The sequence below is a fragment of the Nelumbo lutea genome, chromosome 4 (genome assembly GCF_056320005.1).
Source record: "Nelumbo lutea isolate HS-2025 chromosome 4, American lotus-T2T, whole genome shotgun sequence".
NCBI classification, from domain to species: Eukaryota; Viridiplantae; Streptophyta; class Magnoliopsida; order Proteales; family Nelumbonaceae; genus Nelumbo; species Nelumbo lutea.
The window spans coordinates 58,698,304-58,722,870 of NC_142687.1; the positions used below are offsets into that span (position 1 = coordinate 58,698,304).

General features: G+C 37.3%; 1 protein-coding gene across 2 annotated transcripts in view; it reads left to right on the forward strand.

The window, feature by feature from the left end:
* The window catches only part of CSTF77 (Tetratricopeptide repeat (TPR)-like superfamily protein), a 103,705-nt gene that overhangs the window by 31,663 nt on the left and 47,475 nt on the right, over nt 1-24,567 (forward strand). For both annotated transcript variants that reach the window (XM_088986067.1, XM_088986068.1), the window contains exons 10-15: nt 6,039-6,159; nt 12,851-12,909; nt 13,018-13,086; nt 13,548-13,688; nt 19,488-19,552; nt 19,730-19,826. In XM_088986067.1, the coding sequence (XP_088842193.1) occupies nt 6,039-6,159; nt 12,851-12,909; nt 13,018-13,086; nt 13,548-13,688; nt 19,488-19,552; nt 19,730-19,826 (552 nt within the window). The remainder of the gene's footprint in view (nt 1-6,038; nt 6,160-12,850; nt 12,910-13,017; nt 13,087-13,547; nt 13,689-19,487; nt 19,553-19,729; nt 19,827-24,567) is intronic.

The window sequence follows — 24,567 nt, forward strand, 5'->3', positions numbered from 1 at the left end:
ACACGGCCGAGTGGTGAGTGTGACACCTTGTGTTAGTCGACACCCTAAAAGATATATTTATATTAAAAGGTAAAAGGGCAAATTTACCCTTAATGTACAAGAGAAAGAGAGTACAAAGAATAGTTATACAACAAAGAAGAGTAAAAGTACAAAAATATTCCTATGGCTAGATTTCACAGTCTCTACATACTCTTCAAGTAACATAAAATCTGCTCTGCTACTGCCATATGAGTGTCTTTGGGAGCATGCATGAACTGGCTAATGCAACTAACAACATATGCAATGTTAGGCCGAGTCATATAAAGATATAGTAGTTTCCCTAGTAACCTTTGAAACACTCCCTTATCTTTCAACAGTTCTCCATGAGGCAGAAAGTTTGTGACTATAGGAGTAGCCACCGGTCTTGCACCCATTTTGCTTGTTTCAGAGAGAAAGTCTAGCACATACTTGTGTCGAGAGATAAAGATTTCATCCTTAGACCGAGCCACTTCAATACCAAGCAAATACCTCAACTCCCCCAGATCTTTGATCTCAAACTCTGTATGAAGGAAGGATTTAAGATCATCAATCCCTGTCACATTAGTGCCAGTCACTACAATATCATCAACATAGACTATGAGATATACCACCAATGAACCTCTCCTCTTCACAAAGAGGGTATGATTAGACTGAGTCTGTATGTAACCAAAGTTAACAAGACCAGCCCTAAACCTTTCAAACCACACCCTAGGCGACTATTTGAACCCATAGAGTGACTTTTTCAACTTGCACACTTTTCCCTCCATGTCTGTGCCATACATCCCTGGTGGGAGGGACATATAACCTCCTCATGTAATTCTCTAATCAAGAATGCATTTTTCACATCCAAGTCCATAGAGTGACTTTTTCAACTTGCACACTTTTCCCTCCATGTCTGTGCCATACATCCCTGGTGGGAGGGACATATAACCTCCTCATGTAATTCTCTAATCAAGAATGCATTTTTCACATCCAAGTGATAAAGAGGCCTGTCTGAATGAGTTGCCAAAGATAGCAGAATCTACACAGATGTCATCTTCACAACAGGAGCACAAGTCTCCAAATAGTCAATCCCATAAGTTTGTGTATAGCCTTTCGCAACCAACCGAGCTTTGTACCTCTCAATAGAGCCACCAACATGATATTTGATGGAATATACCCACTTACATCCCACTAACTCCTTCCCTTCAAGCAAATCAACAACTTCCCATGTGTCATTCTTGTGTAGAGCCTCTATTTCAGTTCTCATAGCATCCTTCCATTTTGAAATAGTAAGAGCTTCTGATACAGACCTGGGTATAGGGTTAGAATTAACAAAAGAAAGGCATAATATGAAAGAGAAAAAAGGCCATAGGAAAGATGTTTGGAAATGCAATGTGTAGTACACTTCCGTTTACCTTTCCTAATAGCAATAGGGACATCAAGATCTGGGAAGGGAGGCTGCAAGGGGGTGGTATTAGTACCTGTCGTCTCTTCAGTAACTGGAAGTGTAGGAGGCTCGTGTGATGTAGAGGAAACAATTTGCTCACTCCTGGTCCTTTGTCGCTGGTACTACCTGTGATTAAAAAGAGGACAAGGAGGTAATGGAGGAGGAATAGGAATATTGGAAGGAGTAGGTGATGATTGTTCCCCCCTTGTCTCATCAAGAATAGAAGGAAACTCAAGTGGAGACTCAATAGGGATAGGAAGGGGGGGTGCAAACAACTGTGACAAATACTCCCCTCGAGATGAACCATAGAAAGCAGTGGACTCAGCAAAAGTAACATCCATTGAAACATAATGAGTCCCGGTGCTAGGATCAAAATAGCAATAACCCTTCTATGTGGAGGCATAACCAAGGAAGATGCACTTATGGGCCTTTGGTTCAAATTTATGTCTCTGGGTACTAAATGTGTACACAACAAGTGCAGCCAAAGACACGAAGGGGAATAGAAAAAAGGTCCTTATCTGGATAAAGGTGGTTAAAAGGGGACTTAAAGCCCAACACTCTGGATGGCATACGATTGATTAGGTAGGTTGCAGTGGGAACGACGTCCCCCCAGAAGTAGTTGGATTGCCCCAAGGAGTTGGAGGAGGAGGCTGCACTCTCAAGCTAATCATCCTCCCATACTTCTCATATTCTGCCTTCATAACAGTTAACTACTCAGTAGCAGTCCTCTCATTTGTGAAACACCTGTCATTATTTGAGACTGTGGTTGTGTTGGCACTTCTTGACTTCTCATTATCAGGCTTCTTTTGAAAACGAGGTGGAAGAAGTTCTGGATGTAGTTTCCAACATTTATCTTTTGTATGTTTGGGTTTCTTGCAGTACTCACATATAACCTCCTTCTTCCCTGAACCACCTGAACTGCCTGTAGTCATCTTAGGTTTGAGCCCCATATTAGCAAAATGGTCATTTGGGATAGTCCCTTGAACTTGGACCAACCTCTTGCCCTTTTCACTTCTCACCATGGCATAAGCCTAAGACAAAGATACATTATCCTTAGCTAGGATATTCTATCTGGTAATATCAAACTCTAGATTCAAAGACCCTATTCCTCTCAACTAATTTTCTGTATGTCTGAACATCGTTTGTGCTTTCCCAAACAACTATTTCCATTAGATCTATCTCTTGCTACAAGGATTTCAGCATTGAGAAGTATACTGCTAAAGGTCTCTCCCCTTGCCTTAGATTATTCACATCACTCCTTAACTTATATGCCCTGGCCACATATAGTTTTTGTGAATTGGTTTCAGCAACACTATCCCATATTTCCTTAGCTGAGGTCATCCATAAATAGTGTTGACTAATTTGTGGTTGCATCGAATTCACTAACCATCCAATAATAGTGTAATTCTCTTGCAACCATTTCTCATAAGATGGTTCATCTTCCGGTGGTGCTTTCTTGCTCCCGGAGATATACCCCCACTTGCCTCTACTACAAACATGTATCTTTACAGATTGTAACTATACTAGATAGTTAGTCCCATCGAGCTTGACTGTGGTCACAACCAATAAAGAGTCTATAGGTGCTCCCGGAACCTATCCGGACTCTGCGCCAAACTTATTCTCAACTCTAGAGACATCTATCTTTCTCAAACAACTCCAAAAGAACTTCAAACAACTTCAAATGATAAAAAAGAAGACAGGAAAAAGTAGACAAGTACCAACCTCTATGAAGTTTTTTTTGCCAGCTGCGTCTCACCCGGAACTTGAGAGAAATAAGAAAATTGCAGCCGCTCTCTGTAGGTTTCACAGATCTGCACAAGACTTGGATTGGTCTTCAAGATAAAGAAAGAGAACCCCTTCAGTCACTGAGTGCCAAGGTGAAACTCCCTATGGGGCCCGCAATCAGAATTCTCCAGTTGATTAGGGTTTTGGGCAAAAAATTCCAAGGACTGTCAAAATAATGGACAAGACAACTTCCTTTTCTCAAAAAGACCACTACCAACTGGGCTTAATACTTTCTTCAATTACTCATTTGGTTCAGCTCTCCATACACACTGTGTATGGGAAAAAAAGTGAAAAAAGAAGAAGAAAAGAGCCTGCTCTGATACCAAGAAGAAAAACAGTCCAAGAGAATGAGAGGACTGATTTAAAAGGTGTGAAAGCAATTTAGATATCAGCAGCGAAGAAAGAACAAGAAGAGAGAAGAAGAAGAAGAGTTCGGCTGTAATAGGGTTTTGGAGAAGAGTTGTTCAATCCTCTCTCCCTTCTCTATTCTTTTCATTAAAAATAATTACAAATTTTCTGTAAATACAAGTAGGCCCTTAATTGGGCGATTAACTAATTAAACAAGAAACATGAAGAAACATAAAGGCCCATTAACAAAAAGAATAGAAACATAAAGAAATAAGAACAGCCTATGGGGGTCCATCCTCTCTACAAATATATTTTATATGTTTGGTTTATATTTTTAAATTTCCATTTTAATATGTTTTACATGTTACGTTCATGTCTTTTACTTTTAAATAATAGGTTTTTGAAAATATTTATTTGGAAATTAATTTCATATTTTATTTAATAGTATCTTTAGTATTGATTTTTTTTTTGATTTTTTGAAAACCTTCATTTTTACGCCTTGCTTCAGAACAATGTTTTAAAATGTGGAGGCGCGACATGAGGCGTTCCACTACCTAGAGGTGTGAGGCGTAGTTCAAAATGTAAGAGGCATAAGCCTCCCAAACACAAGGAGGCGTAAGCCTCCTTAAGAGGAGAGGGAAGAGGGGGAAGGAGGAAGGGGAGGAGGAAGAAGAGGAAGGGGGATCTCATTTTTCTTTATTTTTCTGTCTTTTTATACGAGATGTGCATGAGGGGCATGGGTGCATGAGGGGCATGGGGCGTATGCCTCTAGCACGTCTCACGAAAAAAGCGTGTGAGGCGTATGCCTCAGAGGTGTCAATGCCTCTGGCATATGCTTCATGGTGCTCTTGGATACTATTATATTCTTATTAAATTATTCAGTTCGTGAGTTAAAATACTAGTTTCTTTTTTACTATTTTCTTATTTTTCTGGGTTCACTCAACATGTATACTGTCTTGAACCCTAAAATACTTCAAAACCTGAAGTGATAAGCAAGAAAGAACTAAAAGTTTTGTCTACACAAGAAATTATTATTATTATTATCATCATAATCATTACCATTATTATTATTTTCTTCTTTTTCTTCTTCTTCTACGACAAAAATAGAGACTGAGCCTTTCTTTTTTTTGAAATTTCTTTTCTATCTTCATTTTTTCATGAATATGTTGATCTTCTATTTTTAAATGAAGTTATACATTTTTTTATGAAGATTATTTATCAAAAAAAAGATTATAGACAAATAATAGTGAAGATGGTTGTTGTTATGAAACCAAGGGAATTACCCCAGTATACATGGTTTTTATTCAAAAAAGTCCATCACCTAGGTGAATATCAACAAGGTGCTCCCTGTCACCTAGCTTCGCCTTGATACCTTGAAATAGATAAAGCATGGAATTTTGATGACAGGGTATCACCTCATACAAAGCAAAAGGTCCTTAAAAAATGCCACCCCTAACTGACAAGGATCAATAAATTCAATCCATCACAACTACTTGGACAAACACAGAATACAACCGACAAAACACAACAAGATACTACCATGACTGATCCAACCCATAGCAACTGCAAGAACATTACCACCTTATCCAGTAATTCATTTCAGTGTTAAGCTAACCCTTCTTCTACCTGAACTAATTTTCCCTCCCCAATAAACTTTTCATGACTAAGAAGCTCTCCAATTCCTCACCTCATGTGAGCCTTCAATTAGCAAAGCCAAATAAGTAGGCCGTCGGCATGGTTTCTTCCCAATTTTATGCTTCATAGGTAACCGTAATCAGCTGGATTAAATAATTGACTCCAGACAGTATAATCACTGTATATAATCCTTCAAATCTTTCATTTACAAGGGAGCAAATCAGTTGAATTATATAACAAGGCTGTAGATAGTGTACTTCCCATGTTCTTAGTGTTTTCAATCTTTAGTTGAAGCTATAGCTCATATTTTTTTTTGATAAATTGCTATAGCCCATAATTTGCCAAGCTGAATCTGTAGATTTTTTTTTATGTTCTTTCTACAATCACTTTTATATTCATCTTCCTTCATGTATATGAGTGGGAGAAGTGGAGGAGGATACCATAAATTTTTTTGTATAAAAGGAAAGGGATGAAAAGCTGCCAGAATGGAAAAGAAGAAATGGTTTATTTTTCTTCTTCCTGAAGTCCTTTAGTAAACTTACTTGTAAAAAAAAGTTCTTTAGTAAACTTCTATACAAATTTTTTTCTTTTGCATTTTTAGTGGACATCCCAATCTATGTGGTTATTTCTCTCCCTCTCTTCTTTCTTCTGAGTTGTTTTAGTACAGCTGGATGCCACAGCCCCGAAAAAGAAGACAAACAGAATATATCTGAAAATTAAATGAGTCTTTCTTCTTTTGCATTTTCCTTCTGCCTGCATCTTTAATCTTTTCCTTTTATAAGAAACTGCTGGATTACTCACAATTATTTGTTCTGATATCCAGTGTCTGATGTATTTATATCATTACCCTGATATATGGTATGACTATGCTACGTGGCATGCAAAGACTGGTTCAATAGATTCTGCAATTAAGGTATTTCAGCGAGCTTTAAAGGCTTTACCTGGTAAGCGTGATTCTTCTTTTCCTTTGTGCCTCACTTTAATTTTTAGACATGTCAGTTTTAAATAAGTTTTTTCCTTTTATTGATCAATCAATTGGGCTCTAAAAAATTTATCCTAGCTATATGGTTAGCTCCATGAATTCTTTTATTCCATAGTTCCTCTATTTAGGTCCATATACTCTCTCAAGTTGTGTGTTCAGGCATAGATCCTTTCCGACTACCTCAATTCTTGTATTGCCATTCATTGATTTGACTATTAATAGACATGGTTTGAAATGTTGGTGTCAGTGGAAATATCAGCCATCCAAACATAAGAAACGTGTCAGAAATGTTGGAAATGTCGTATGAAATGTTGTAAACATTATAGACATGGTGGAGTGGAAACACTGTGAAGTATGCAGAAATATAGAATGGAATTTTATAAAATGATAAAAGAAGCATAGGCACTCCCTTTTAAATTATGAGCTTGTTCCAAAACATCAAATAAAGCTAGGAAGCTAAGGTTAATAGGCAAAACAATAAGCTGCAAAGTTGTCATGTAAACTTCAAGAGTCAAAATTACATAATGGAGTAAGTTCAAGCAAAATTTAAACTCATAGAAACTGCAAATTGTTCTAGTAGATCACCAAATAATTTATTACACAAACAAAAACAAAGATTTAACTTCATGTCTGAAAAGAATTTTGAGCTGGCACAAAGTGATAATCATGTCCATTACGTGGGCAATAATACTTTACTCCACATATCTACAAATGACATGAAATGGGGTCTCTCCCTCCACTTGAATAAATTTTGGGTTGAAAAACTAGAGGCTAGTTCTTATGATTGATGCCCATGAAGTTGTGTTGCACTCAATGTTCTGAAAATTGTAATCATATATATATATATATATATATATATATATATATAACAAAACTTTCATTAATCAAACAGGATAATTAATTACACGGGGGGGGGGGGGGGATAAACTCTCTAACTCCCTAGCAGAGGCAAGAGCCCCCAACTGAATCCCTTTCAATTGCAAGCCTTCTAATGTTCATATCCTTTGCTCTTTGGGCACCTTCCAAGACTGCAAAGATCTCAGCCCTAAGAGAGTCACCAACCCCAATTGGGCCTGAGAACAGAGCTGAAACAGTCCCATTCTCATCCCTAAATACACTCCCAATGCCAGACTGCCCAGGATTCCCTCTACTACTACCATCGAAGTTCAGCTTTATAAATCTAGTGGTGGAAGGAGTCTAAGACAGACTTAGACTCGTTTTGACATGGGCACAGCTAGCGATCTCTCTCCATTTCCTCAGCAGACATCTGCAGTAAAACCTGTAAATAGGTCCGAGGATTTCAGCCACTGAACGACCTTAATGCGAATCAGCTCTATCAAAATTTTGACACTTTCTCTCTTTTAGAGAAAAGTCTTGAGTTCCTTTCTTCCCAAACTGACCAGCACACCGCAGCCCTTAGGCATCTCCACATAATCCTGCCCCTCTGTAGATGCCATATGAAAAATGAAGAGTAAAAGAGGCTTTGCACATCCATAGGGGGGTTTCACCCAAGCCGAAATAGGGAAAAGGCCCATTCCCAAATAGTTTTGGCAAACCGACAAGAAATCAAAAGGTGAAAACCAGTATCCCCATAAGCTTTACTGAGAATACACCTATGAGGCGATAAACATGTCTTGTGTCTCTTTCTTTGAAGCAGATCACTAGTGTTGATTCTATTCAGAAATGATTCCCAACAAAAACTCCCAACCCTAGGAGGAATTGGCTTGCGCCGGGTCTCTTTAACAGGGAAAGATAACCCTACAGGGTTGTCTGGCTATGTCAAGACTTTAAAGAAGGCGGCACAAGAGAAGGAACTTGAGGGGGTGGGGGTCCAAATTTTAGTGTCTTCCTTTGTGGGGTCCAAGAACATTTTCAAGAATACCTAGGAGAGCCAAAGTGCTGTTCAGGTCTGTATCTCTAACAGCCCTTATCAAACCTAGATTTCATCCAAACCTAGAATTTGAGGATGAAGGGACAATGAAGGAAGATATGGGCTCATTTTTAAGGTCAGAGGGAGCATACAAAGACAGAAACTGGTCATTCAATGGGGAATTCCCTACCCAAGTCTGTTCCTAGAATTTTATGAGGTTGTTTGAGTTTAAATCATACCTGATCAAAGGGGAAAAGATAGGTAACATGTCATGGATGCCTTTCCAAGGTGAAGCACTTGTAGTCCTCGCTAGAATTCTAGCATCGCATCCATTATCCTCCAACCCATGAATGCTCACCACTATTTTTGCCCACAATTTCTCCTTCTCTAAAGATAATCTCTATAACCATTTCCCCAGTAAAGCCACATTCCTTTTCTAATGTTCCTAATCCCTAAACCTCCTAAGCTTTTGCTTCTAACCACCACCTCCTGCCCCACTCTATGGTCCCTCTTCTTATCTCCCGGCTCCCACAGAAAGTATCTCATCATCTTTTCCAAACTATTAGACACCTTTGCTGAAATCTTGAACACTGATATGTAGTAGATGGGTAAATTGGCTAGGGTAGCCCTAATTAGTGTGATCCTCCTACCAAGAGAAAGATAGTTCTTTTTACCAGGAAGCAAGTCTCTTCTCAAATCTTTCCGCCACTGGATTCCAAAAACTCTCTCTTTTAGGGTTGTCTCCCAAAGGTAAGTCTAGATAGCGTAAAGGTCAACTTGATAATGCACATTCCAATAGCTCCACACATTCCCTGATCTCGCCATCCTCCATGTTTACTCCCATTACACAACTCTTATCAAAATTCACTTTAAGGTCGGACATCTATTCAAAGAGTTGTATTACCATTTTCAAGTTCCTAATCCATCTCAAATTTCCACCTTCATAGAAAAGTATCGTGTCATCTGCAAACTGTAAATGGATAAGTGGGATCTCTTCCCTTCCTAACCTCCAACCTCTTATTAAGTCCCTTGAATCTGCTCTATGAATGAATTGTCCCAGAACATTAGCAATCAAGGTAAACAAGAAGGGAGAGAGTGGATCTCCTTGTCTTATTCCCCTTATGGTTGGGATGAAGTCTACCACTGTCCCATTTACCAACACAGAGTAATGACAGCTCTTGACACAACCCATGATCCATATCATCTATTTACACCATCTTTCCCCAAACCCAAAATTATCCATCACTTCCTTCAAAAAGGACCAATCCACCAAATCGTAAGCTTTTTCTAGGTCGAGTTTGCACACCAGTCCCTTCTTTTTGACATTTTTAAAAATTTTCCATACTCTCATTGGCAAATAATATTTGATCAACTATACAGACTGTTTACCAAACTTATTGGTTTGAAATCTTTTGGATGAGAAGCATCTTTCTTCTTTGGGATTAGAGCAATAAAGGTGGAGTTCAGCCCAGGATTAATTATTCCCCCCCTATGAAATTCATCAAAAATAGCATTAGATCCCTCTCTAAGATTTCCCCACAATCTTGGTAAAAGGCCATTGTGAAACCATCTGGGCTTGGAGCTTTTGTTCTCTCCATAGAAAACACAACTTCCTTTATTTCCTCCACTTCAAACCTCCTTTCCAACCTTTGCCTATTTTCTGCCTCTAAATCTGGCCAATCCAACCCTTCTAACCACACCCTCTTAATTAAAGGCCTTTTGAAAATGGATTTAAAGTGATCAATAAAGGCCTTTGCTATCTCATCTTGGTGGGTCAAAATTGACCCCGCAACTTCCAATGTTGAGATGGAGTTCTTTCTTCTCCTACCATTTGCCACCATATGATAGAAGCCAGTATTTCTATCTCCCTTTTCAACCATTTGCAGCGAGATTTTTGTCTCCAGAAAACTTCCTCCTTATATAGACAATCCTCCAGCTGCGTTCTCAATTCCATTCTTTGTTCCTTGCCTCCCTCTTCACATCCTCCCCTTTCCTCTTTCATTTTCAAGTTCTCAATCTGATCCAACAAATTTCTCTTTCTTTCTTCTAGTCTGCCAAACTCCAATAGGTTCTACTCTCTAATCTTTGCTTTCAAGAATTGGAGTTTCTTATGGAACCTCATGCCTTCCCACGCCACTGAAGGATTACACTGGTCCCACCCATAGTTGTCAAGGCACCCTTTGAGGCTTGCCTTGCTTAATCACCAAGCAGCTTTTTACTATGTATTGTAAAATACTTTTTATTCTTTATTTTTTTGACATTATAATTATAAAATAGGCACTATTAAACTAAAATGTTCATTTTGTGTGTTTATATACTAGTTTCTTTTTATTATTTTCTTATTGTTAGGGTTTAATCAATACAAACATTGCTAATGCTCTATTGAACCCTCAAAGACTTTTAAAACCTGAACCAGTAAGTAAGGGAGAACTTAAAATTTTGTCTACTATTACTATTACTATATTTTCTTAATTTTCTTTTCCTTCTTTTTCTTCTCATGATTATGTTGATTTTCTATATTTGATCATGAATTCCATACTTTTCTTATGAAAATTATGAATAATTATTAAGGAAATATGGCTATGGTACCTAGGGAACTTCCCTAGGATCTATGTTTTCTACATAAAAAAATCCATCGCCGAGGCGCCCACCTAGGCGACAAGGTGCCCCCCCCTGACGCCCAGCCTCCCCTTGGTGCCTTGAAAACTATGGTCCCGCCATTCTCTGATTTTCTTAGTGAATCCTGGGTGTAGTAGCCACATGTTCTCAAATATAAACAGAACAGGTCCTCCACTCCTCCTTTCCTCCTTGCAAATCGCTATGGGCCAATGATCAGAAGTCTGTCTAGGAAGTGCCCTCGATGCTAAACTCCCCTAGTGTTCTTCCCAATCTGTTGAGAATAGGAACCTATCCAATTTTGAGCAAATCGGATTCACCCTCTGATTAGGCTATTAGTTTTTTCTATGAACCTAACCACATTAAAATCCCCACCCAAACACCAACACCCTTCCCATAGTTCCCTAATATCACCCAATTCCTCCCACAGTTCCTCCCATAGTTCAATGATATTGAGTATTTACCATATAATTCCTCCATTCCCACAAGCACATCCCTCTTCCACATTGTTACAATTCCTCCTGAGGATCCCCAAAATGGAGCAGCCACCCAATTGATCCCCCTAGCACCACATCTGGGTTATACCTCTTAATCACCTCTTTGATCGTTGCTCTTTTCCTTGCACTCCCCAAAACCCTCACATTTCAGCTAAGAATCCTCATATTAACCTTTTCCTTTCTCCCCTCCTACTACTAGCCTTTACTTCACCCCTTTCCTCCTATATCCCTTCACTCCAAATTGCCTTGTCACCTTCCACGTCTCTTTTCAGCCTCTCTACTTCACTCAATTTCCTCTTAAACAGTAAGGAGGTTTGAGTTGCGAATCATATGATGAATTGTATTGTACATCACAAGATTTTATTTTTTTATTTATCTAAGAGTTATAAAAAATATAAAAAGTAGATATTCTATAAAATGGTAAAGTGTTTTTGCACCAACTTTCAGCCTATACTCATCATATAAGTATGTAGTAATGGTGAGGAAAGACCAGAACTTCTCTCTAATTTCTGTTGCTTCCTCAAATATTAGATATATTGACAATTAAGGCTTAAAGAATACTAAGGCAAAGGGATTGAACATAGAGAAAATGTATGCATGTGATAATAGAATTATTCAGGAACAAGTGTGTTATTTTCTGAGTCAACCAGGCGTTCATGTGTATATGAACTGAATAATTCAAGAATAATCATAAAGTTATTCTTATTCGTGTTACATAGTCCTTGATGCGTATATGTAACCATGCTGAAAGCCATAAATTTTTGGCAATCTCAGAATGGGGTGATAATGATGATAATTTGGCTTCTGACATTATAAGTAGACCAAAAAAATAAAGTATTAGATTCCATTAGAGAACACTCTGTATCATACTGAGATAGCCAAAAAGGAGAACCAATTTCAACAACTAAAGAGTCATTGGTGCTAAAAGTACTGAGATTAGCCAAAAATATTACCATCAAAGTTCAGTTTTAGAACAAATAATCAAAGAGAAAGTGCTAAATTTTGTTACCTAAATCATCACATAAAGATTAAAAAAATATACACATTGGAAAAGTGGAAGAAAAATGTGGGATGGAGCCTCTTCTTTCATGTAACACAAAGGTCCCTAATGCATTTATCATGTTGAAACAGAGAGGAATGTGGGCCTGAAGCCCTGTTCTCAAAGCATAAAAGAATGAGACAAAATGGGAGCAGAGTTCAAAGCACAAAAAAAGAAAAAAAAGAGAAGATGGGGTGCAGCCCCATCCAAACATAAAGGAAGAAGATGCTTAAAAAAGTGAATTTACCTATTTGGTGACATTCACACCCCTCGAGTTGGCCATTTCTCAGTGTTGGCCCCAGCTCTGTGGGGTCTTGGGAGGGGTGGACTTGATGCAGACCTAAAATTTGGCCTTTTTTTGCACAAATTCGTTTCTCTCAGACTCAAAATCACATTCTCGCACATGTCAGCCAGCCTTAAATTTTACCATTACTATTTGAAATACTGTTCACATAAAATTACCTGATTTAACTTCAATTCATGATTGATGACTTGATTCAACTATGTGCTCATAAATCATATTACCCCCAAAAGCGATTTGATCGTGTACTTTGAACATTTCTAGCTGAAACTTGATTTGAATCACCTGGAAGGGCCTAAATGTTTAATATCATTTTTACTTTTTTGTTAGATTCTGAAGTTCTGAGGTATGCATATGCAGAACTAGAGGAATCCCGTGGAGCTATTCAGGTATAGGAAGGATGATATATTCCATTTTTTTGCGTTTTTTTTGGCATTGTTGGCTTTTCTTCTTTTTGCTTTTTGAATTTTATTGTCTTTGGATTTGGCTTTCTGCAGCCTGCAAAGAAGATATATGAGAGCAGTTTGGCTAATGCTGTCAATGCAAATGCACTGGCACACATACAAGTAATCCATATTCGCTTTTCTATGACTTTGTTTGCATGCATTGAATAACTGCAAGTCTGCAACTATTATTTAGTGGGTTGGTAAAAGTGCTGAGCTCTTGTCTCTCTGAGGGGGCTACATTGTACATTTGCTCAACTTGTAGGTTGGATGAAGAGAGGAATTGGTGGGGGGGGGGACTGGGGAGTTGTCCTTGGCTTTACTGGTATTGTGAAGGGGATGCTAGATCTCTAGTAGAGAGATTGAAGTGTAACAACCTCTGGTTTTCTTTTGATTTGCGTTGTTCAGGTGAGACCTATTCTATACCTAAGACATGGAAAGTTTGAAGTTTGAACATGTGCATTTAGGAATGTTTATTGATTCCACTTTTTTTTTTCCGTTTATTATTATAGATGCATTTAATTACTAGTATCATGTTATATGTTTTTTTCTTAAATTCTCAATATATGATATTGACTCTGCAGTTTATCCGTTTCCTAAGAAGAACTGAAGGAGTTGAAGCTGCTCGCAAGTACTTCTTAGATGCCCGCAAATCCCCGAACTGTACATATCATGTCTATGTTGCATACGCTATGATGACATTTTGTCTTGATAAAGACCTAAAGGTCATATGGTATTTAACTTCATTTTGCTTGTATTGTCAAAGTTATTTTCAATCTTTTCTCTGGATACATGTCATTGCTATACCTGCATCAGAAATTGTAGTAGAAATCAGCAGAAATAAAAGTTGTAAGAAAGGGAAGAGAAAGAAGAAGAGGTTTTGTGAAAGAGAAAGAAGAGAAAGATGGGAGAAAGAGAAGAGAGATCAATAATACTGGTTGGCCCTCTCTCATTAACTTTTATGCTTAAAGAAAAAACACATACAATGTCCAATCTACCCTTGATGGGGCGGGTACTGCTAACAACTTAAAAATAAACAAACAAATCAAACAAATAACAGGAAACACTCAGCACTCCCCCTCAAGTTGAGAGCAGTGTAGTTAAAGTCTTATGATTTCCGATACAATTCACAATTTGAATCATGAGTCCAAAGGATTTCGATTCAAATCTTATGTCTGAATCATTTTCTACAAAAATCTTACGATTTTTATTTGAATTCTATGATTTGATTCATAAATCTTATGATTTACGTGATTCTTGCAATTCATTGTGATTCGAATCAATTCAATTAAGAATTAGTTCTCTACTTTGTCGTTTTGTTTGTTTATATTTAGTTTTTTTTGTTTTAAAGGCCTTACTAGAAATTGATTTATATATGCTATTTAAGAGCCTATATTGAGTTTATTTTCTATTATTTGTTGGATAAAGAGACATTATATGTGACTATTTATCTTTCAAGTCAAACTTGATTGTATCATCTTAGACTTATATTTTAGAAGTAGTGAATTTTATTGGTTTAGGTACAAATATTTTAGATATGACTTAAAAATAATGTAGAACATTATATATATATAGCATTTTAGCATTATCCACATTTAATTTTTTGAGAAGTTTGTAAAAATAGAAATAATTTTTCGATTTACAATGTGATTCACGAATCGCGATTTGATATGATTCAACATTCTCTACGATTTATGATATGATTACGATTTTTAGAACATTGGTTGAGAGTAAATGTCACACATTCCCAACTAGTGTAGGTCATGTTCAAGCTTGCTCTTTGTAATCCCCTGGGTAAAGACATCAGCCAGCTGTGAGTTAGAAGAGATGTATGGTAGGCAGACTTCAGCTGTTACCCTCTCCTTTATGAAGTGTCTATCAATTTCGATATGCTTTGTCCTATCTGGCTTTATAGTATTCACAACTCACAACATTCAGCAAAGAATCTACATTCCCTACTGGACCAACTCTGGATTCACTGTTCTGCTTTATTTTGACCCTAGTTTGCTCCACTGATCAAGAAATATCCAAAAACAGCATTTGGAAATCAAACAAAAACAAATGGGATGCAAAAGATGGGATTCACAACACTTGGGAAGTAAAACCTAAGGTTACACACAACCCTACCTGATAGAAATGGAGAAATATCAACTGCTGCTACTAGTGCCTTCAAAATTACCTGCAACCTGGATCGTTCTAAAACTGGTCCATAAAGAAAGCTCCCAAGCCCTGCGTGTCAATTTGATGAGGTGCCCTTGATCCTTGTCATTGATTTTTTTCTAGTCAGCTAGGATTTTTGGCCAAGTCTCCAAATACTATCTTCAGCACCCCAAAACTGATCTGAATCACTCCAAAACCTTCAACCGACCAGGCCGCAGCAGTCATACACAGATTCTAATCTAGTGATCCCTAAACTCTTTGTATGGAAGTGTCTATGGCCAAAAGGAATTTTGGCCAAGTGCTCCAAAAACTCTTTACCTGGTCAAATATGCAAGAAAATGTCATAAGTTGCAGACTTGATAGGTTTCTGCATTCTAAGGATTGGATGGAAAGATTTCCCAACCTTTGCCAAGAACTTCGCTCAAGATGTACTTCAGATCATTGGTCTATTTTGCTGAACACAGAAAGAATTATTAAAATAAAGACCCCTTTTAGACTAGAAAAATTCTGGTTATCTCACAAAGATTTCAGTAAAAAGGTTGCAGAATGGTGGGAAGATTGCAAAGTAGAGGGCTGGGCAGGTTTCAGGCTTCTACAGAAACTAAGTTCTAAAGAGAAACCTGAAAGTTTGGGGGAGAGAGGAATTTGAAGTTCTTGAAGAAGAGAAGAAAAGAGTTCTTATGGAGTTAGAGGAGTTGGACAACAGAGAACAAAATGGGACCCTTGATGCTTTTAACAGTAGTAGAAGAGCAGATTTAAGAAAGAATTGGGAACAACTGATCAGAAGAGAAGAAATTTACTGGAGACAAAGATCAAGAGTGAAATGGCTGAAAGAAGGAGATAATAATTCCAGATTTTTTCACACTTATGCCTTGGGAAGGAGTAGGAAAAACTTCATCTCCAAACTGAAATTGAACCAGAGGGAAGAGGAGAATCCTGAGGAAATTAAGGAAGCTTTCCTCTCCTTCTTCAAAAGCCTTTGCACCAAGGATAGTAATAACCAGTTTAGTTTGAGCAGATGGGAAGGCACAACTTTATCAGCTGAAAAGAGGGTTTGGTTGGAAAGAAGCTTTGAAGAGGAGGAAGTTAAAGGCAGTCTTCAGCATGGATGGAGATAGGGCTCCAGGACCGGATGGTTTTCCCATCTTTTTCTTCCAGCAGTGTTGGGAAATAGTAAAGTCAGATCTCATGGATATTTTCAGGGACTTCCACTGTTCAGCCATTGTTAACAAAGGCCTAAACTCAACCTTTCTCTGCCTCATCCCAAAGAAAGGGGGAGTCCTGAAACTAAAGACTTTTGTCCAATAAGCTTGATAGGGAGCATCTATAAAATTTTGGTCAAGGTCTTGGCTAAAAGACTTAAAGAAGTCCTTGAAGATCTAATTTCCCCAAACCAATTTGCTTTTGTAAGAGGGAGGCAGATTGTGGACAACATTCTAATTGCAAACGAGTGTGTGAAAGATAGAAAAACCTCTGGGAACCCGGGGTCCTAGTGAAATTAGATCTGGAGAAGGTGTATGATAAAGTGGATTGGGACTGCATTTTAGATTGCTTGAAGATGAGAGGTTTTGGGAGCAGATGGATCAGGTGGATTAAGGGTTGCATTGGTTCTTCTTGGTTTTTTGTGTCGATAAATGGAGAAGCTAAAGGCTACTTTAAGGATAGTAGGGGTCTCAGACAAGGTTGCCCACTCTCCCCCTTTTTATTCACTTTAGTAATGGACATCTTTAACTACCTCTTCAATAAGGCTATGCTCCTCAACTTGGTTAAAGGATTTAAAGTGGGTAGGGACAAGATTCACATTTCACGCTTACAGTTTGCTGATGACATAATTTTGTTCTTGGATGCCTCCATAACCAACATCACAAACACTAAAAGGATAATTGAATATTTCGAACTTATCACTGGTTTGAGGGTTAATTTTTGCAAAAGTTCTATAGTAGCTCTTGACTCTGTGGAAGTGGAACTTCTGGAGAGCCTCAAATCTTTGTTGGGGTGTAAAGAGGAGAGTCTTCCTATCTCATATCTAGGGATGCCTCTTGGAGGGAATCCAACTCTCAAATTTTGGAGACCAGTGGTGGAGAAATGTGAGAAAAAATTTTCATCTTGGAAGAAGTGTTATCTTTCAAAAGGGGGAAGGCTTACTCTCTTGAAGGCCTCCTTAGAAAATATGCTAGTCTGTTACCTTTCAATCTTCCAGATTACAACCAAAATCAGAAATCAGATTGAGAAGCTTTAAAGGAACTTTCTTTGGGAAGGAGGGGAAAAGAGAAGTCACTTAGTCAGTTGGAAACAAGTTTGCAAGCTTAAAGAGGAAGGTGGCTTGGGAGTTGGGCACTTAAAAGAGAAAAATTCTTCTCTCTTAGGTAAATGACTGTGGAGGTTCTCTAAAGAACCCAATGCTCTTTGGACAGCTTTCATCTCAAGAAAATATGGACCAAATGTAAATGGTTGGGATAGCAATCTCATTTGAACAGGATAAAGTCCACAAATCCATGGAAAGGTATCATTTCCACCCATACTTCTTTCTTTCCTTTATAAGATATAAAGTGGGAAATGGCTCAAATAAAATTCTGGAAAGACCTTTGGTGGGGGAATCTACCCTTGCAGCCTCCTTCCCTAGACTATTAAACCTTACCCTTGACCAAGAAGCCACTATTTCTTCCTGCCTTCCAGACCAAACTGTTGAGAAATACCCTGAAGCTTCGACTCAGAAGACCCCCAAGGGATTTGGAAATTTCTGAATTAATAGACTTAATTCAGACCCTTAAAGAAGTCTACATCTCCCCATCCAATTCTGACACCCGAATCTGGACCCTGCACCCCACTGGCAAATTCTCTTCCAAGTCTATGTTTCAAGGTTTTGATTGCTGATGACCAACATTCCTCCTTTCCTTTTAAGATCTGGTGTAGCCACATCCCATCAAGAGTTTGTTTCTTTGTTTGGGAAGCTTGTCTTCAGAAATTAAACACTTGTGATCTCTTGCAAAAAAAGTTTTTGGGAAGATTGTCCATCTCCCCACATGTTTGTTTTTTATGCTTCAGCAAAGGTGAATCAGTATATCACATTTTCCTTCTCTGCAAATTCACCCAAAAGATTTGGTTCCATTTCCTGAAAACGGCAGGTTACAGCTGGACTATACCAAAGCATGATATGGACTTTCTACACCAATGGCAAGGTACAGGTTTAAGTAAAAGGGGTAAAGTTTATTGGAAATTAGTGTTACATGCACTGTTGTGGGGAGTGTGGGATGAAAGGAACAAGCGGCTCTTTGACAACAAATTCAGTCCCTGGAAGAACTAATTTCAGACATTTCTTACCTTTGCAACCTATGGACAGTGAACTCAGAACTGTTCAAAGGACTCTCAGTCAATGATCTCGGTAGAGATGCTTACCCCTTTCCATTTCTCCCTCACCTCCACCAATCATCCTCGAGATATCCTGAACCCATCAATGAAGGAAAATGATCCTAAACTTCGATGGAAGTGCTTTAGGTAACCCCGGATTAGCTGGTATTGGTGGAACACTAAGGGATGAAAGGGGCAACATCTGCTGGACTTTTAGCGGTCCAATTGGTTTGGCAGATTTACAAAGGCTGGAGTAATGGCTGCTCTCACAGGAATTAGAATAATAAAAAGTTTGGGAATCCAAAATATAATCATTGCAGGTGAACTTTTAATACATATAATACAATTTTGACATAAATATTTAAATTCTTGTTTTCTTGCTCCAGAACTTTTAATATATATATATAATACAATTTCTAATTTTAGAAATATGAGTAGAAATAATATTTAAAGCATCCTAAATACATAAATTTAAGATGTAACATGCACATCTGATATGAAATAATTTACCATTTAAATATGATTTTAATTGAGATTTAAAATATTTATTGCTGAATCATTGTTACTAGCATTATGAAAACTAATAGAAAATAATTTATTGTCAATTCCATAAGCTTGTAAAGTATTTAAAAATACTTGCAGCAATAGATGGGCCAGTATATTCATAAAAAAAGTTGGGCCAGTATGTGGCCATTCAAGTCTAGTAAAACTTAAAATTCTTTTATTTAAAAGTCAATTTTCATCAATAAAATGATCGGTAGCACAAATATAGCTCATGCTAAATTTAGAAGTCCAAATATCAGAAGTAATTGCAACTTTAGAATTGTTAGATCTTAGGTATGACTTTAGCAATCACACTTTCAAGGTTTTGCTATGACTAAACTTCTATTATATATAATTGTTAGATCTTTTAAGCTGATCAAATTGCCTGTTGCCATATGATTCATTTTGGTATGCAAATTGTTTTATAATATATGATTTTTGGACATGTTTGTGTCATTGTTATCTTCCTGCAGGTTGCACACAATGTTTTTGAGGCAGGATTGAAGAGATTTATGCACGAACCTGGATACATTCTTGAGTATGTTCAATCCTTCAAAGATTTGGTAGACCATTGTCATCAGTAGTCATTATGCATGCTTGTGCTGTCGCTTTTGATTTTTCTTGATAAAATTCGTTGGATCTCTTAATGATACTGTTGTGTATGAGCATTTATTCTTGATAATATTCAATGCTTTGTCGTTACATAACGTTACAGGTATGCAGATTTTTTATGTCGCTTAAATGATGATAGAAATATTAGAGCCTTATTTGAGCGGGCATTGAGCTCACTTCCTCCAGAGGAATCAGTGGAGGTAATTTCTTTTCTGTTTAGTTTTGTTTAAATGTTATCTAAGTTAACCACCGATATTGGTATGGATAAAAGGAATGTATGCATGGAGAAAGAAATCTTTTTCCCAATGATTCCTGCACTCATGTATGCCATAATTCTTTTGTGATTGGAATTTTGGTTACTTTGACTCTCTTTAAAGCTATTTTCTTGTTTATCAGTATATTAGGAATAAAGTCAATTTTCTCAAAGGGTCTGTATTTTTCAGCCTTAATAGTGAGGCTTTAGAATTTTGAGAAATTGAAGTTATGATCATGCCATTTTTCCCTTCAGCCCATTTTTTTAGGGGTCATAATGTGTGTTTTGGGTGGTTTGGTCTCATTATAGAGGTTATTGAGTTATCAATGCAATGTAACCAAATCTTGTGATGCTGGCATTTTTTTTTTTTTTTTGAGTGGGTTGTGGTTATTTTATTGATAGGTTCCAGTCTGATGGGATATGCACTTTTCTATTTTTTTTGTTCAATCTTGGAATAAATTTTGGTTTGTTTAGTTTTAATAGGATTGTAATTGGTATTTAGAGTTGTTTTAAAAGAGTTGGAGTCCTTATTCGAGTGTCCCAATGGGTTACCTTAGTTTTGAAGATGTTAGAAGTTGATTTAGGTCACCTTCATGGTTGAATTTGTATTCTATAAAGGGAAATCTGCGCCCTTATCTCTAGTTTCAAAATAAATTAATTTTTGTTGGAGTTTTAGTTGACAATTGGTGAAATAAAAGTTCATTTTAAAAGATACTTGCAGGTGAGCGTGTGGTATTGATCTCTCTCTTCTCTTCTCTTCTCTTCTTTCTCCCTTTTTCTCTAAAGGTGTAATGTTTCTCTTTTCTCATTTCTTCTTATATGAATATCTTCTTTTCATAATTCGAATCCTTAATTCCTCTTCTTCATCCATCACGTTCAATTTAGTAAGTGTTAGTGGAAACTTTTTTTAGTATAATTTCTCACATAACATAATTCACTCAATTAGACTAATAACTGGGTTTTTTTTTGTTATTTGGGTAATCCCCATTCAAGAAATCACGTAGATATTCCCTTAATTACATCTCTGCTAGGGGCAGAGAAAACCTTTTGATTCTGATTCAGAAGTACCACTAAGTATAAGTTTTCTACAGAAATTTCCTTTGAAAATTCTGGTACATATTCCCTCTTTTGAGAGAAAACCAGTATATAAATAAACAAACATTGTATGCATAACAAGTAAATAGGTATCATAAAAAGCATGTTTCATCAATAAGGCTACAAATGGCCTTCAAATTATGGTTGTGTGCATTATCATGCTGTGAGGAACCATAATCAGCCAAGTTTCATGAACAAGGCTGTAGATGGTTGTTTTCTTACATGTATTTCAATATGAAACAAGGAAGAAAAGAAAAAAATAAAAGGAAGAAAGAAAGGAGTCAGAGGAATTGATAGAATATGGGTTCCATCTCATGTGAGAAGCACAAGGAGTATCATATTGAAGAGGTGTAGGAAGAACACAAGATTCCTACCTTCTTCTTCCTTTTTCTTTTATGCTCTCCACACCAATCTTCTTCTCTTTTCTCTTCCCACTTGTTTCTTAATGCTAGAAATCCTGCAAATCAATTAGTAATAGCCAACAAAAAGGCATTAGCCTCTTCTCCTTGTAGGAGAGGGGTTTATGTAGAGGAGGGAGGTGGTTAAGTAACTCCCCACTCCCATCTTCTTAGAGTGCCAAGTGTCACCCCACTTAAAATGGGTTAAGGAGGGAAAGGAAAATTTTTCCTTCCTAAGGTGACAAGTGTCCCCCCACTTCAAGTGGTTAGAGGAGGGAAAATAACTCCTTCTTCCTAGGGTGACGTGTCCCCCCCACTTCAAGTGGTTAGAGGAGGGAAAACAAATCTTCTTCTCTTTTCTCTTCCCACTTGTTTCTTAATGCTAGAAATCCTGCAAATCAATTAGTAATAGCCAATAAAAAGGCATTAGCCTCTTCTCCTTGTAGGAGAGGGGTTTTTGTAGAGGAAGGAGGTGGTTAAGTAACTCCCCACTCCCATCTTCTTAGAGTGCCAAGTGTCACCCCACTTAAAATGGGTTAAGGAGGGAAAGGAAAACTTTTCCTTCCTAAGGTGACAAGTGTCCCCCCACTTCAAGTGGTTAGAGGAGGGAAAATAACTCCTTCTTCCTAGGGTGACATGTGTCCCCCCCACTTCAAGTGGTTAGAGGTGGGAAAACAAATCCTTCTTCCTAGGGTGACATGTGTCCCCCACTTCAAGTGGTTAGAGGAAGGAAAACAAATCCTTCTTCTTAGGTTGACATGTGTCCCCCCACTTCAAGTGGTTAGAGGAGGGAAAACAAATCCTTCTTCTTAAGTGGTTAGAGGAGGGAAAACAAATCCTTCTTCTTAAGTGGTTAGAGGAGGGAAGATAACTCTCTCCCCTAGGGTGACATGTGTCCCCCCGCTTCAAGTCGTTAAAGGAGGGAAAATAGTCCTCTTGTTAGAATAGGACAAGTGGCATCCCCTCATAAATAAGTGGGACACCTCATAAGAAATTAATTAAAATGGATTTATTCTTCTAGGGCCTGCTGTTCCACTAAATGGACTCTACTGTGGGCCCATTAAATGATTGTTGCATTATAAATAAGCCCAAATAACTTGGGGCCTGTTGGACTGCAGGCCCCTTTCTTTATTAAAATGTTTCAGCCCACCAATAGTACTGGTTGGGCTTATAAGACAGTCCTTTTCTTTTCTTTATTATTATATATATATATTTTTAAGTTGTGACTGGAAGTATCTTAATAACCTGCTCCCAGTCCAGCAAATTTAAGGGAGATATTATTTCTCAAGGAGCTGCTGCACCTTCAACAAATCTGACTTTTTCAGATCTTAGGTATGCTGTTAAATTTTTGTTTAATTAAAAAAAAAACAGATAACCTCTCTTTCTTTTATTTTATTTTTATTTTTTATTTTTTTGTGTACTGCTGAATCCTTGAATCATTAAATACGATTGCCTTTTTTATTTCAACCTGTTTTTTTTTTTGGACTGAATCCTGAAATCATTAAACAGGATTTTATCTTTTTCTTTGACTTCTGTCAACTGAAAAATGACTGAATCCTAAAGCTATTAAATAGGATTTGATCTGTTTTTTTTTTACTACTGTTAAAAAAAAGGCTGAACTTGATTGTCTTTTTTTAACTGCTGTTAACAGAAAAAAGGCTGAATATGATTCTGCCTCTTTTCTTTTTTTTTTTCTTTTTATTTTTTTTTTATTTTGACTTCTGTCAACAGCAAAAAGGCTGACCCTTTAGATCATTTAATATGGTTCTATTTGAAAGGATTTCAGTTCTTATATTCCCCTAATCCTCGAGTTTAGAATTGTTACTTTTTTTTTTTAATCACTAATGAAAGAGACTTAACTTGACCTTTAACATTGCATTTTGGGCTGTTTTACAAACATTCCCATTCTCCCTGAGAATGTTCCGGGTTGCCCTAAAATATTAGGGTAAAACTACTTTAGCCCAAGGCATTTAGTGATCTCCAGGCTCAAGGCACTTAGTGATTTCCAGGTGTGGATCACAGATGAAAAACGAAAATCAGATTAGAAATAAGATAAAAAAGATTTTAATGGTTTTGATGATATCATTGAGAATTAAAAACCCATATAATAATTAAGGTATAGATGATTAGGGATTAGTGTGGTTCTGATAATCTCCAGGTGTAGATCATCATATAGAACTAGCATCAGAAATCAGGATGAATGATTCTCAAAGATTAATTGCAATTCAGATTCTGATGATCTCTAAGTGCAGATCATCATATTGAACCTATTAAGAATTAAAATGCTTAAAATCAGGTACAGGTTTTGATGATCTCCAAGCGTAGATCATCACATAGAACTCATCAAAGATTAAAATGATTAAAATCAAGTACAAGTTCTGATGATCTCCAGGCGTAGATCATCACATAGAACCCATCAAAGATTAAAAGGATTAAAATCAAGTACAGGTTCTTCTGATGATCTCTAAATGTAGATCATCATATATAACCTATCAAGAGTTAAAATGCTTAAAATCAAGTACAGATTCTGATGATCTCCGGGTGTAGATCATCACATAGAACCCATCAAAGATTAAAACGATTAAAATCAAGTACAGGTTCTGAAGATCTCTAAGTGTAGATCATCATGTAGAACTTATCAAGAGTTAAAATGCTTAAAATCAAGTGCAGGTTCTGATGATCTCCAGGCGTAGATCATCACATAGAACCCATCGAAGATTAAAACGATTAAAATCAAGTACAGGTTCTGATGATCTCCAGGCGTAGATCATCACATAGAACCCATCAACAATTAAAACAATTAAAATCAAGTAGAGGTTCTGATGATCTTGAAGGGATGAGAGATCCATCATATGGATAGCCGAACCCTGCAGGTAGGTAGGGTGAAATTTCAAAAATCTCTCTCTCCCATATGGGAATCACATTCCCTATTTTAGAAAACTGCATTTTCAAGGATCAATGTTGAACCTAAACTGGACCAGATTTGAAACCAAAAGTTAGGAGAGGGATGTACTTGATACGGAGTAACAGTAACTCCCAACGAAGGTGTTCACGCCCAAGGAAAATGCCAAAGACTGCTCCCACTAAAGATGACACAACGTAGGGTGGAGCAGAATCAGCAGGTGGTTCTTCAGCAAGAACCGTACTCTTCAGCAAGAATTCGATGGAGGGTGAGTGAGCATGATTTCAACGGTT